At 35.4% G+C, this 16,441-nt stretch overlaps 1 protein-coding gene across 1 annotated transcript in view; it reads right to left on the bottom strand.

The window, feature by feature from the left end:
* Pex23 (tectonin beta-propeller repeat-containing peroxin 23) overlaps positions 1–16,441 on the bottom strand; it is a 118,183-nt gene that overhangs the window by 37,497 nt on the left and 64,245 nt on the right. The window contains exons 12-15 of the mRNA XM_081750542.1: positions 16,116–16,219; positions 9,718–9,860; positions 6,122–6,341; positions 4,144–4,263 (exon numbers count right to left, since the gene is read on the bottom strand). Coding sequence (XP_081606668.1) covers positions 4,144–4,263; positions 6,122–6,341; positions 9,718–9,860; positions 16,116–16,219 — 587 coding nt within the window. The remainder of the gene's footprint in view (positions 1–4,143; positions 4,264–6,121; positions 6,342–9,717; positions 9,861–16,115; positions 16,220–16,441) is intronic.

Raw genomic sequence — 16,441 nt, 5'->3', positions numbered from 1 at the left:
CTATCAAGTAATTAAACGATTCAGATTGTTAGGTGAACTTAACATACAAAATCTGAGATATACATTAGTGAATCTTAATTGGGAAAATTTATTTTCTGAATGTGCCAATGTTTCCGAGGCTTTCCATAAGTTTATCAATACTTTGATTCTATATTTAAATCAATGTTGTCCAGAAAAGATTAAGAGGTATACCACATACGGAAGTAAACATTCACAAACAGTTCCTAATTGGTACACGCCACATCTTAGATCTCAGCGGGATAGACTAATCACATTGTATAATATTGCTAATATAACAGGGTTATCTAGAGATAAAGAGAGATTTAAAATTGCTAAAAAGATGTACAGAAAAGAGATTAAAGCAGCAAAAATTACTGCAAACGAAAATTGGATAAATAATTCAAAAAACAAGTGTGCAGCGGCTTGGTCTATAATCAATAAGGAAATCGGAAAATGCAATATTAAAGACCCCATACCAATATCCGCCAATGAATTCAATGAACATTTTGTAAATAACATAAGGAAATTAAGTGATAAGTCAAAAAGTAAAGACTTTTCTTCTGAAAATCAAATCTATAATTTTAGTAGTTTATTAGCACAGCAAAACCTAAATAACGTTAACTTGAATTTTCAGTGGACTAGAATAAATATCAGGACTATTTTACAAATTGTTAACAAATTGAAATCTTCAAATAGTGAAGATCTTTATGGGTTTTCTAATAATTTGTTTCGAAAAATAATTGATGTTATAATTGATCCTTTGGTTTACTTATTCAATTGGATACTTTTAGATGGAATCTTTCCTGACTGCCTTAAAATGACAGTTACAGTACCTATACATAAGAAAAATGATAAAAGTGATCCTAATAACTACCGTCCTATATCATTAGTCCCAATTATTTCAAAAGTTTTTGAACAATGCATCAAAAGTCAATTATCAATGTACTTTGAACAAAATAAAATATTCCACAGTTCGCAATTTGGATTCAGATCTGGCCTTTCCACGATTAAGGCCGTAGAAAACGTAGTATCACACATATTAGATAGCTTCGAAAATAATTTAAGTACGTGTGCAACATTGATAGATCTAAGTAAAGCATTCGATACGGTGTCACATCATATATTGGTTGAAAAATTATATTATTATGGTATTCGGGGAACTGAGTTGTCATTGATTAAGTCCTATCTTAGTAATAGACGTCAATCTGTCCGTATTATTAACGAAAGATCAACATTTTTGGATGTAACGGCAGGGGTACCTCAGGGTAGTGTGTTAGGACCTTTACTTTTTCTTATCTATATAAATGATTTCCCGAGTTTCCTACCTTGCAAATCTGTGTTATATGCTGACGATACAACTCTTCTAAATACGGGTAAGAATTTAGTAAGTGTTAAAAATAAAAGCAATGAAATGCTTGAAATATCATCTATATGGTTAAAACACAATAAACTTTATATAAATGAATCTAAAACAGAGACTATATATTTTTCTCTTAGTAATCATATGAATGAGATAGATATGCACCATTCCGTAAAACTACTGGGAATCCATCTAGATCCGAAATTAAACTGGAGTGAACATACTGAAAATGTATGCAGGAAATTATCTAGAGTGATATTTTTATTACGTAAACTGAAAACAACAGTTACAGAAACAATGCTTCTTGCAGCATACTATGCCTTTTTTCATTCTCATCTACAATATGGCATAATATTGTGGGGAAATTCACCAGGTGCCCAGACTGTCTTTAAATGGCAGAAAAAAGCCATAAGAGCGATAAAGGGTTTAACTGATAGTATATCGTGTAGAAAATATTTTACGGATTTACAAATTATGACAGTTCCCTCTCTATATATTTATAGTTGTCTTATGTACGTTAAAGAAAATGAGAGCAGTTTAGGTTATCGTAATAATATCCATTCATATAATACTAGACATAAAGATGACTTAAATACGCCTTATATTAGGCTAAGTATAACACAAAGAAGTTATAAATATACAGGAATGAAATTATATAATACATTGCCAGTGCATATGCGAATGATGCGTGACAATGATTTCAAAAAATATTGTAAATCTTTTCTTGTAAGTAATTCTATTTATAGTATCAACGAATTTGAAGACAAGTGTAAATTGTAACTTTTTTTTTTCTTTTCTTTCTTTGTATATATTTATTTATATGCTGACAATGTCTATTGCAACAAATGTTGTTTAATGACAATAAATATTCTATTCTATTCTATTCTATTCTATTCAATTAAATATGAGTCTGCAATGTTATGGCTACAATCTCTAAGATGCGCTGCTAGACCAGACAGCTGCTGAAGGCTTCGAGACTTCGAGGTACGAATCTGTTCAGTTATTCTAGTGCAAATATTCCTTTTTGTTTGACCTATATTACACTGATATTTTACCCGATGGACGCCACTGCTTTGTAGAGTGTCAGTAAAAAATACCTTAAAATTTGTTATGTATTTCTCTATGGATTTAGGAGGAGCTTCTGAAATTTTGATGATGTGTTTTTGCAGAATCTTCTTAATTTTTACCGAGAAATGTGGAACTAGAGAAACATGAATCTACTTGTCAGTTGTAGCATTTGTTGTTGGTTGATGGTTGGTGCCGATGATCTTCTGTTATACCTGTTGGTACCAATTTAATAATAAAGATTTTTGGAAACCATTTTCCTGCCCAATTTCTAGTAAATATTGGATCTGCTTCATGTTTTTAAATCCCCTTTGAATTTTAAGTAAGCTGATGATGGAACAAGATTTAATCGAAAGCGCTTCTTACATGTAGAAGAAAACTATTACTTTTTTTTCCGATGAGTATTAGCCTTTTTGCTTGTTTCTTACATCTCAATTACTTTATTTTTCTTTATTATTCTCACAAATCAATAACCAATACGCTGGAAGTAAAGAACTCACTGTGTCCATCTATTTTTCCTTTTTATTTCTTATCGAATGACAGATTTTCTTTTATTCTTGACAATTTTCATATTTTTCTTCAAAACACTGTAATTAGAGTTTTCTCGCATCATAATGGAAATAAGTGGAATGTAGTTATTTGTTTAATAAAACTGAAATTGGAATTAAAATTCTAAAAAGAAACCCAAAACTTCCCAGACAAAATAGCCAGGAAATCTATTAGCAACAAAATCCTTTTTTTGGGAAGGGGAATCTTGTATCTCTATTTGCTATACAGACAAAGAATACATTACAATAACCAACGATACATGCCTTGCGATCCAAACATCACTATACTCGGATGAAAATAAGAAACGGATTGACACTTAGAAGAGCATGCTTGCCGTGGTGCCACATCGTGCGTATTCCGCTGTGCTTCTTTCACCTCGGTTGAGAAAGACTTCTGAACATGTGTTACAAGGCGGCAACATTGTATTGTTATTTACTCTATCTACAGAAGCCGTTCACTCGTAACTATCACCACAATCTTTAAGACTGGCCCTTCTCTCGGTGTACTTTAATAGTCCCGTGATGTAGTTTCCCTTCTCGACACAGATCTTCACATCGTTTTGAACTGTCAATTTTGCTCCACGTGTAGTATTTGCATTTCAGTTTGTTTACATTAACGCACTTGTAAATATATAGTGTGTCCAAGAAGTCTCTGCATCTCTATGTTTGAGTATTACAGTGTAGTTAAGTACATATAATTTAGTTAGAGATATTGCAATTGACCAAGCGACAGTAGCACATGTTTCCTCATGCACCTTCTTACATCCACTACGCACCATGTCATTGACACATCCTGAAGCAAATGAACATTTCTCAAACCAAGTAAGGTTGCCTTATGAGGTGGATCTTTGCCAAAGCGATATCTAAACGACGTCATTGTCTGTCATTGTTTACCTTGCGTGTGGTCAATCATGTACCCACATACATCCCACTAACCTTTCTTCAACTGTGTATCTGCAACCACCCATGTCAATCATGGCTTCACAACTGAAATGGTTCAGGTGACCTTAAATTCAGGGGTATCAGACAATATTTGCAACCAAGGATATCAGTGTTGTCTGTGACCATAAAAGCAGCGTTACCACTACCACAACTGGCATGGTTCTCTGTAATACTCAAATCTAGGGTTAAAGAAATGATCCTATTTCCTAAAATACTGCTTACGCTTACCATACTTGACTGATACTGCATTCTATTCAAAACAACATCTCCATTGACTTGGACGTACGTTACAAAATCCGGTTTCAATCGATGTGCGAAGCTCACAAATGGTGTATCATCAATTATAATCTGCAAAAACCAAAATAATTTAGGAATAAAATAAAGCTGTAACTTTCTACATTTAAATACACACTCAATTAAGTTGTAATAATACAAATATTTAAGAGTAAGAACACAACAAAACGTTTCAGAAGATTAAAAGTTACTTGTGTGTAGCCGAAAGCCAAACGAAAGATAATTTATTTTGACTTCAAATACTTCAACTTTTTCGCCTCATGTACAGTCACGGACATTAATAAATGGAGGTTGGAGCCATAAGAAATAATGACTTCTGCCTCCATTTATTAATGTTCGTGACTGTACCATAATACTACCAAGATCTTACTAAATGGCAGTCCAACGGGATTTAATTAACTAATTTTAAAAAAATAAATGAATAATAGTTAGTGCAATGGATTTTTATAAATCCCTTGTGCATTGGTAAAATTAGATACTATATTATCTCGTAATAGTTTTATAATAAAAAATGTCTTTCATTATTGTGCATTCTACATAAAAAATTATATACTGTAGTTATTCAATAAGATCATTTGAAGTACGTGACTTGTTAATATTAATTTTGTATTAAAAAGCGCTTAATATGGATACTTTTCTTTAATATAGGCCATTTTCATTGGTCAATTTATAGTAAAACTATCGGTGGCAAACATAGGGAGGTCTCACTGTATTTTTATTTCTTAGTTACGTACTAGTCCGTCCAGGCATTGCATCAGAGATATTTTATTCATTATTTTGTGCTTCTAAAAGTACACATCACTCGTTGAGCAATTACGAAGAAATCAAAATCTTTCCTTCGGGAAGTGAATACAGTTTGTACCAGAAATTGAAACAAAACATTCCATGGCTTATTTCGTTTAAAAAGTACAGACTTCAGGAACCTTTCTAACTGTTTCCTTGACAATATTACTAATGCAATTGTAGAAGTAAAATTCTGGGAAACAATTTGGATATACGAGGGTTATTTCAAAGGTCTTGCACATAGCGCATGAGCGACCGTTGAGTGGTGTGATCAAGTTCAATTTTATCTCAGTTGTAAGTCAGAGTTTGGGCTTGAGGTTGTCTCTGTGTTTGTTGGTTCCCGAGGCTGTTAGTGAGAAATTCAGTGTTAAAATGAAAGGTGAACCTGTGTTACCTCAGGTCGGATTACATATAGTGATCAGCGTTACTATATCAAAATCGAAGCTCTACGTAGAAAGAATCCAACTGAAAATTACAATACTTTGCGAGAGGTTTGTGAAAACAGTGTAGTGGATCGTAGCACTGTATAACGGGGGTCAGCTCGTTTCCGTGAAGGTCGTGTAAGCACTGCGGACAACACAAGAAGTGGAAAACAATCAACTGCAACAAAGGATCCACGAAAAACATGTGAGGCCAGACTGTCTGTCACTCAGTTACAGTACAGACTCAGTTTACACAATCATTACTGAAAAGTTAAAGATGAGAAAAATCGCTACCAGATGGTTTCGCATACTGCCCTACAAGTGAGGGAAACACTCGACAAGTATGGATGGGAAATACTTCCCCACTTACCATATAGTCCTGATTTGAGCCCACCAGCCTTTGATTTGTTTCCCAAACTGAAGGAACCACTACGTGGAAATCGTTTCGATACAACTGATGAAGTTTATACTGAGGTGACCCGAGAGATCAGACAGCTCTACAATGAAGGTGCCCTATCCGGAATACATAATTTACCAAAATGTTGGGAAGCTGATATAGGCAAGAATGGAGATTATATTGAAGGCCTGAAAAGGTATTTTGTACAATAAATTATTTACTTCCATAATATCTTTCAGCGTACAGAACTTTTGAAATGATCCTCGTATTTACACTTAAAATTTTGAACAGAGTGTATGGAAATAAATACCTTGAAACAATCTTGTTCACATTGAATAACTAACGTGAAATCACTACCAGCCTTCATCACCATTTCTCCATTTGATTCTTCTTCCTCCCAAACCCCTTTCCTCATAGAATTCCGTATTATCTCCTGGGAATCAAATCGAGGATTGAAATGCAAAGCAATGTCGCGAGTATCGCCATCCGATTTTTCACCCTGAGTCCGGCTCATCAAATTAATAGAAAATCTGAAAAGTAGGATGAATACTATCAGACACTAATTAAAAATACGTAATCTATATTATATATATATATATATATATATATATATATAGGGTGTTTCAAAACAACACTGCCAACGTTTGGCAGGTGATTCCTGACACCAGGAAAAGACAAAAAGTATAGACCAACCTGGATGCACAAATGCTTCCATTCGGAGTAATAGGCTGCCGAAAACAGGAAAAAATGAACTTTCAAGGTTCATAGCTCTAAAACCGTGGGACCTACCATAGTCGGATGAAGACTTCACTTAGGAACTAATATGTGCCCTATCCAAATATCCAAGTTTCAGAATCCTGCTGCACTTCCATAACAGTTTTTATAGAGGTAGTTGGTGGTACTTCAAATCATATGCCCATAGCCAAACTTTTTCCATAAAAATTGTTGTGTGAGTGCCGCAAGATTCTGAAACATGTATTTTTGGATAGCGCACATATTAGTTTCTAAGTGAAGTCTTGACCCGACTACGGTAATCCCATAGTTTTGGAGCTATGGACCTTTAACGTTCATTTCTCCATATTTTCGGCAGCCTATAACTTCGAAAGGAAGCATTTGTGCACCAAGGTTGGTCTGTACTTTTTTTCTTATCTTCGTGTCAGGAATCGTCTCCCAAACGTTGTCGGTGTTGTTTTGAAGCACCCTATTATGTATATGACATATTTTGTTAGCCAATATAAATGATTAAGAAATTAAGAACTTACCTTATTACATCACTGTACTTTTTTCATGTCACGACAGTTTCAATGAACACTACTACCTTCATCAGTGGGTGAATCTTCGTGTAAATACTATTCACATCACTAATTCATTTTATATACTAATGAAAGGAGGTAATAACCGTTTTTTTTTTTTTTTTTTTTTTATCCAACACACCTAATCCTCTGTAGGTGTGAATTCTAACGTAAAGAGGAAAAAACTGACCGACTGGACAGGGACTCGAACCTGGGACCTCCGATCAGTTCTTTCCTCCTTTTATTAGTAGATATGAAATTACAACCGTCATAAGATGCTCGATATAAGGACACACGATTGTCCAATCACAGCAGGGGTCTGTGGTACAACCCACATGATCCAAGATGAGAGCCCGACATCGAGAGTGAGTGCTGCTCTGGGTGGCGTATTGGTTAACGCATCGGCACGGTATGTTGGAGGTCCCGGGTTCGAGTCTCGGTCCCGTTGGTCACATTTTCACTCTGCGTTTTAATTCATTTTAGTCGGTTTCTTCATTTCAGCTGCAAAATCAGGTTGCTATTCCTGCCAAAATTGTTATGTTGCGAACGCAATAAAATTTATAACGTTTTCACTCATTTAGCAGGACAAATTGACCAAAATGAATTAGTGATGTGAATAGCATTTGTACGAAGATTCATCGATTGATGAGGATGGTACTGTTCATCGAAACTGTATCGATACAAAATTAGGACAAAAAAAGCAAAAAGAGCAAAAAAAAGTAAGCTCTCAATTTCTTAATTTAACAACATATATCAGTTAGGTACTCTCACTTATTAGTCAAAATAATATATATATATATATATATTTGTATATTTCATTTAAAAAACACACACACACGCACTAAAAGCAATAGAGGCACATAGCTTTCAAACCTTACTGTTCGTCAACGGAAAGAGATACGACCGATCGACTAACAATGACACACAACAGGACCTATCTCTCTAATATTCCATTTTCGTTTCTTTTCTCTCTACTCTTTGTTGACGAGCCGCTCAAGGTCTGGGAGGTAAGTTTCTTCATTTAGTGGTTTGTGAAGCAGATCAAAGGACAGAATGGAAACGACTACGAAAGACATAGCAAATGCAAACTATAATACCTTCTCACAAGTAGTAGTTTCCAAATAATATGAATTCCCTAACATCCTACCAACAAAGGTACTATGTACAGTCCGCAGCAAAAAACCTGCAACATGAGCATGTAAGTTTATTGTGAAACGATGAAGTCTTTTGTTCCAAAGTAAATATGCAGGGGAAGACGCCGAGGTTTCTCCTGGCGTTGTTCGTGCACTTAGACGTTATGTTGATTCTCTGCGGTATTAAGCGTAGTTTCAAAGTAAACTTACACGCTCATGTTGCAGGTTTTTTGCTGCGGACTGTACACGGAATTTCAAATTAAAAGATAAATATCATAAAAATTTCGCAGTTATAAGTTAGAATTAAGCATAGAATGGATTATACCTATATGAACAGAAACGTACTTAGATTTCATTGTCATTTACGTCTTGAAATGAAGTGAAATTTCTAGTTTACCATTTCACCGGTAGGCTAAGGGAGATGGATGATTAATGGAAGTAAATGATTATGAAACAATTAACGGAATGAGAATGTGGAAGAAAACAAGAGAATTTTAAGAAAACAGACAGACACGCTGTTGTCCATCACAAGCTTCCATAGCCTGGAAACGAACCAAGGGCTCTTCGCATTAGAGATGGGCGCTCTACCACTGAGCCACCATGCCCCTTTGGTTTATTTTAGGGCCGCAGTGGCTCAGTGGTAGAACGTTCACCTCTAGTGTTTGGGGTCCCGGGTTCGATCCCAGCTCCCACCAAAGTGAACTTTGTGGTGGACAAACATTGTGTGTGGGGGTTTTCTCGGGGTTCTCCCGTTTCCTCCCACTTTCTTCATTCCACCATTTCATTCATTACTCATCATCACCGTCTCCCTTAGCCTAACCGGCATAACCGTGGGACGTAAAACTCCAAGATTTCATTTCATTTCTGATTTTTTTTTATTTTATTTATTCATTTATTTTAAGATTTACGGTTTCACAATACGGATAAGGGATACAGTGATGATGAGATAGATAATAATGGTGGAATGACGAAAGTGAAAAGGAAACAAGAAGCCTGATAAAACCCCCCCACACACAGTGTGTATCCACCATCACGTGGGGGAGCTGGGATATACGGGAATATATGGCATATATCCACCTAACATTTTTAGAGCAAATTTTAGCATTACATCGATGATCAACAGTGATGCAGTTCTTCTAGCTATGTTAGTTATCGGAAAGAATCCACGGGAAGGATGACAATAATCTTGTATCGAAACGTTCACGGTAAAAGTATATTCTGACTGTCTTTGGTAAGTAAATTTTAGTTAATATTTAATACAAAGATTATAGGAGAGAGACTCAGAGATGACACATGACAGCAAAAGAAGTGGTTCTATACCAGATAAAGAAATGATCCAATCTTTGCACCTTAATCCACCTTATGCAGAACACTCAGAAAAGTACATACACATTTTAAATAATTCTGTATTAACACAATTCTAATGATTAAAAAAAAAAAAGAAAGAAAAAAAAAAGAGAAATCTTTTCTTTCAGACTAACCTTTTCGCCCCAGCTTTCACATGTCCTTCAATGGTGAGAACATTTCCAGGAGGAAATCCGTTTTGCAAAGGAACTTCGTAAGCAGTTGCCTTTCCAGCTACATTCAATTCCTGTGTGTACATTTCCCCACTGAACTGATGAGTCTATGAAATAAACAAAACGAAATATGCATACAGAATGAATTCACACAACTAATTTTAGATCCAATGAGTCAAGCAGCAACATTTCTCGTCACATTGAAAAATCTGCGAATCTAACACACATACGCAAGTCTCTCTAAAATAAATGTACAGGTAATAATAATACGGTAATAAGGTAATTCCCTCAACAAATCTATGAAAAATTCAGCCATTGTATAATTGTTTATTTAACGAACTTTAAGATACAGCCTGTGCGATCAATTTAGACTGGCAGTGGCGTACGCAAGGAGAGATTTGGGGTTTTAACCTCCTTCACCAAGACATGTAAAAATAAACTTATGCCATATTAAGATATGTACACAGTGTGTCTACTAAATTTCAAGACTGGCAACATTGTAAGATAATCACTGGAGCCACCAAGCGGTTATTATGTGTAGCTTTTAATATCATTGTGTGAAGAATTCACGAATTCATGCTCCGAATTTTGTGAGTTACAGTGATTTCAGTAAACTGTGTTTTTCTTTGTTCGTCATGGATAGTCTGGAGCAGAAAGTAGCCATCAAGTTCTGTGTAAAACTTGGTAAAACAACCACGGAAACCTCAGACATGATTCAAACAGTTTACAACAATGATGCTCTTTCTCGAGCGAACATTTTAGTGTGACATCGTCGTTTTCGTGAGAGTCGGGGGGTAACCTGGCCGTCTGGTAACTGTTCGAACTGACTAAAATGTTGAAAAAGTGTAAGAAAAACTATCTGAAAATCATTGTCAGTTCCTCAGAATGATTGCGGAGGACTTGAACTTTGGTAAAGATAATGTTCGAAAGACCGTGAAACAAGATCTACAAAAGAGGAAAATTTGTTCCAGATTTGTGCCCCACAGTCTGACAGCAGAGTATAATGAAGACCGGGTATCGTCATGTCAGTAGTGGGTTCAACTGGCCGAAAATGACCCAGAATGGTTTAAGAAAATCATAACTGGTGATAAATCATTCTTCCACGCGTACAATTCTGCAACGAAGAGACAATGCAGACATTCAAAGGGCTGTGACGAATGAACTCAACACTGTCGAACAAGAGGACTTCCAGAAAGGAATCCAGAAACTATACAGCCGTGCAATTGCCTGTGCACAACAAGGAGGCTAATATATTGAAGATTAGCAGCCAATCAAGGTCATTATTTTTGCATTATTTTCTGATAATGCCAGTCTTAAAAATTTAGTAGACACTATATATATATATATATATATATATATATATATGTTATGTTATGTAAGCACCTAAAATTGTATGAACTTGGGAGCATGAGCCCCCCCTCACCCCACTTAAAGAATTTCTGCGTACGACACTGTTCACTAGAATCATTTAACAAATTAATAACAACAACATGAAAGGAAGAAGTCGGTCAGGACTTACATTTAAAGATTCTAACCTGACATTCGCTTTGTAAAACCAGGGGGATTATTTCATTTTATTGCGTTTGCTTTAGTGCAACTAAAGCAAGCGTGGGACAAACTTGATAGAATGTGATCCAAGCGTATGAAGCGAAGACTGTGACGCGACCCTGCCATGCGGAAAAGGAGTGTGGCTGAGGAGACGAACTACAGAGTGAGCAGGTGGCAAATAGACTGACTTGAATGTATGAGGTAACAGTCGTACTTCATTAATATATTTTTTTATACATATTATATTGAACTGTAATGGAACAAAGTTAACCATTTTAATTTTATTGTAATATTATTGGAAATAAGCTTGCACGGCCGGCCTCTCCTCCTAATTGTGAAGTTACCACTTGTAATATTTTATTTGGTCTGCATAACGTAGTTATTATATGTCAACGAAGGAACAGACCCAATGGAAAATTTCAATTGATAATATGTGATGTGGAAGAAACCCAAGGGTAACACAATGTCAGAAGAATGTTCCAGAACCGGATATAAAATAAGTTTTTGGAGGTACTGGTTAAGAAATAGTCACCAGGCCTTACACATGACTAGTACGGTTGTACCAACTATCAATGTATATATTTTTAATGTAACAAAAATACTTGTAGTATACAAGGGTCGTTGAGGTTAATCCAGAACGTTTTCGAAAACAAATAGAACAAATTTTAAAGTGTGGAAAGTGGATTTATTTTTCCTAACTACAGATTACACACCCTTGCAATTTCACGTCAGGTTATGCGACGATTGTCCAGGATCAGCTGTTCCATGCACTGAATGTTCTCAGGAATGACTACCGTGAGCTGTGATCCACCACGACTGGGATCGTCAGTAATAGAGATACGGTCATCTTTGAAGCGCCTACACCATTCAAATGTCCTACTGCGACTGATTGTCTCATCACCATACTGAGCCTGAAGTCTTCTGTAAATTTCAGCAGGTTTTATGCCCTCGTTCACTAAAAACTTCATCACAACACGCTGTTCCACGTAGACGTTCACACTGTTGTTCGCCATCTTCAATAACGATCTATCCAGAAGCGCGGGAAATGAGCGCCGAGTCCCAGTAACAGGACTCAAGTGCCAATTTCTACTGCATACAAAACTTCGAGCCTACGCGTCCATTTAAACCTGGAAAGAAAAAAGTCCCGGATAGACTTGAACGACCCTCGTATATGCACACCCAGCAGTAGTAAAATGAATGAAATCTATAAGTTCTACGCCCCACGGTTATGACGGCTAGGCCAAAGGAGACGATGATGATGAGAAATGAATAAAATGGTGGAATGATGAAAGTGAGAGAGTAGAGCAAATCGGATCTATCAGGACCAGGAAGAGATCAAGGAGAGATCAAGACCCCGCCCCTGCATGCTGATTGGCTGTCACAGACCACGTGACACGCATGCGCACTAGCACAAAAGAAACAAACCCTATAGAACATAGAACATATGAGATTATAAAAAAAAAAAACCGTGACCATGTTGATATGCAAAATAACATAGAAACAAACGACCCGTGATCATCCATCATAAAAGCCGATATCATAGAAACATCCGAATGAAGTCGACATGCTATATTAATGTTCCCTCCTCTTTTATCTGGGCTTGTTCAACCCCTATTTTAACATAGCAAAAATTACGTAAGACTATGAACAAATTTTCCAACCCTATTTAACATAGCAGAGATTTCACCAGGTATAGTAAACTTTTTCCAACCCCTATGCAGCATAGCAGAGATTATCAAATAGGTACGAAAATAATTTGAGCGACCCCAATTTCGGCGGCAACGAGATTTAGTGATTTTTTTGGTAACCAGATTTAGTAACCTTTTGTTCTCTTACGACCCTGCAATGAGTAGCTCAATTAGTACATTGATTAAAAAATAAACAAATCCTTATGCCATTAGCTTGGGAATACATTAAAAAGACCACATAAAACAAAAGAATTGCAACTTAATATCCTGCTTTAGACAAGTATAGCCTAAATAATTCATTTTAGAATACATACAGATTAAACCATTAGGGCAAAAAATATACCATAAAATAAAACATATAAAAGTCTATTTTAAACAACAGTAAATACTACTTTCTCCTTATGCTTATTTAGTGCAGTCTTAAGAGTTTTGGCGGTATTACACTATACTTCGATAACAATAATAGTCTATAGTAGTATAATTAATTTTGCTATTAATAGTAGATTTTACAGGCACAGTAACAGCGGTTTTCAATAGGTTATATTACGCAAGAGTTTCCAATTAATAGCGTGTTTTACAATTCCAATAATATCATTTTTTTAAATAAATTTCACTGCATACAATTCTCCAATTGTTTATTTCTATTATATGTTCTAAGGTTTTCTCTGTTTTAAACTGTTTATTATAGTGTACATTGTCTAGCCACAGATAAATGGTCGCTGAGATTTCTACACTTTATTCTCTTAGAGAGTTACTGGGAGGAAAAAAGAAGACAGCAGCAGATATATTTAACCAATGGTTACTACTGGAAAACTTACACAATAACAATTTACTTACGAACATTGGAAATAATATTTATGCTAGTGCAGAACCAAGACTTAGATCTTTAGAATCAATTAACCACCATTCTGTGATAATTTAATTCTTTTTAAAGTAAGCTCCTGGGAACTATGTTGCAAGGGAAAAAGAGTTAACAATAAATTTCTAATAAGAAGAATGCTTGTAGTTCTTTTTAACACTTTTATACTAACTTCCCTGAGTTTTCTTTAGCTTTACATGGCGTTAAGGCTAAGTTACCTTTCTAAATTCTTCTACAGAAAGATCAATAGGTGTACAGCAAATTGTGCAAAAATATTTGAGGGATATAACTAAAAAGTACAAGGATCCTATTATTTTACCGTATAAAGTAGAATTATAAAGTAGAAAGAGTGTCTTATTAGTAATTTTAATTTTAGACTGGAAGGATTTTCTATAACGAATTTCGAGAAGGACAAGCCTATTAACACTATTTGTAATAACGATGATTCCGTAGGCTTAGATTGTCTTAGATGGAATACTGGTAATTGTTCTACTAAAATTTGCAACAAATTTGTTTGTCAGGTTACTTCTCCAGGGGTATCTATAAAGTTTTGGGTAATCACCTAATTGATTTTATTCATTGTCCAAACAAGCGCTTACAGAGCACTTTCGAGATTAACTTGGCACAACAAAATAGAATTATGAGATTAGAAGCTACCATTTTTAACTATTCTATTGATGAGTGGACAAATTCTAATAAGTGGGATCCGATACACTGCTTAGATCTAATTTTACACATCAAAGAATATTTTACAGAAGCTCCATTTTATAAAGTTCCGATTTCTGAGATGTTGATAAAGCTAACAGATACTTTGCAGAATAGTTGTTTAGTAGTTCATGAGACACAACAGCTTTTAAGTTATGTTTATTGTGGTAATTGTAATACTAAAAAGTTAACAGGTTTCCAAGTAAAGTTACTGGCTAAAAGAGAAGATGGAGATAAGTTAATAATGTTTGTTCTTTCTGCTTTTAGTTTAAATACATTGCCTATTAATTATATTCTCGTAAGAGAGTGTGAGGAGAATCGAATTTCTATACAGCATAAGTGTTATTTAAAAGAGGAAATACATATTTTACTACGACAAATTCTCTTTTCTCTACTATTGCTAAAGACATTGATCTAGCAGCTCTGGGTTTAGTGAACACTAGTAGTGTTCTTCCGGATGTGTTTCGAAAAAGGCTTAATATTACCCATCGTTTGTATCCATTTACTGTTCGAGAAATACCTCCACCTAATAAGGTTTATTTCCAGTCTATTAAGAAGAGAAATATAGAATGAGAGGAGCTTAAAATACAACAGATGCATGCAGAATATCGAGATTTAAATAAGAAAGCCGTAGAAGAAAGAAAGAGTAGATATCTTGAATTATTAACCGTTATTAAAGAGAGAGAACAAGAAGAAGAGCTAAAAAATTTATTTTATAACTTTTGGAGCGAACTCGATATTGAATCTTCTTATTTTATCTTTGCTTTTACTGTTAGAGAGGTTAAGTTTTTTAAATATGTAGGTGCATTGGTAGCTAAAAACAATCAACCGGGAAATAAGCTTGTTTGTTATGTAAAAGGTGGTTACAAGAGTATTTTTTAAACTTATATTCTAATATAGATTTCCTAAAGAAAGAAGGATTTTGTTTTTTAAGGCATAATGAACTTACAATTGTTTAATTCCCAAACAATGTCAGTTTTGCTACTTTGGTAACAGATGGTATAAGTTATTTTAATGGTTATTCTTGAGCGTTGTTTGTCCTCGACCACCTCCCGTCCTTCCTTGAACGCCGTGTGCCAAGTGTAAGCTTAAAAAAAAAAAAAAAAAAAAACGTAGCGTTGTTCCAAAATGCGCTCCATTGTCACCAAAGCCACTAAATGTAAGTTCTCGACGCGAATGTTATTTCGGTGAACACAACACGAGTGACTGCACCTCAACCACTGATTGCAGGCTACTGAGCGAGGCCTTGTTTTGCTCCCGACTGCCACATGGCACTCCTTACCCGCACCCTCGACCGATTCTCGCGTCACACTGCGGATAGTTCGTATACTTTCAGAATAGACCCTGTTCCTACGTGGTATGACCTACCCTTTTTCAAATACTTCCGACCCACCTAAAGGATGCTTTGGTAACGTGGGTTAAAGGTATAAAACTTAAATACCCTTCCGTCTGGTCTAGCTGTGACTTATATTTCCGTGACTTACATTAAGTACAAACAAAGAAGATAATTTTATTATAAGAATTACGCTTATACCCAATGCAAATGAAACTGTCATGCTTACCTCCATAGTTGCGGGATCAAACACAAAAATATCACCAAGGGCAGTTGTGCTCCATATTGAATTCGGACTTGGTGGACCATGAACACCACGAAGCTGACAGCACACTATAAGCACAATATCGAAACAAAATATTAGGGACTCCAAGGACAAGAATCAAGTGATTTCAAGACTATCAAAACAACAACGTTACAATAAGCACATCATAAAATAGACATTTTTGCACAAAACTTCTTTGCATATAAAAACACAAGCGTACGGATCCTTTATCATTAAGACCAATCAGGGATGTCCATAAAGAAGACAATTCTGACAAATGTCGTAGGTCT

The sequence above is a fragment of the Thermobia domestica genome, chromosome 3 (assembly GCF_964235325.1).
Source record: "Thermobia domestica chromosome 3, izTheDome1.hap1.1, whole genome shotgun sequence".
NCBI lineage: Eukaryota > Metazoa > Arthropoda > Insecta > Zygentoma > Lepismatidae > Thermobia > Thermobia domestica.
Note: the sequence above shows the minus strand (reverse complement) of the source record. Positions and strands in the feature narration are given on the sequence as shown.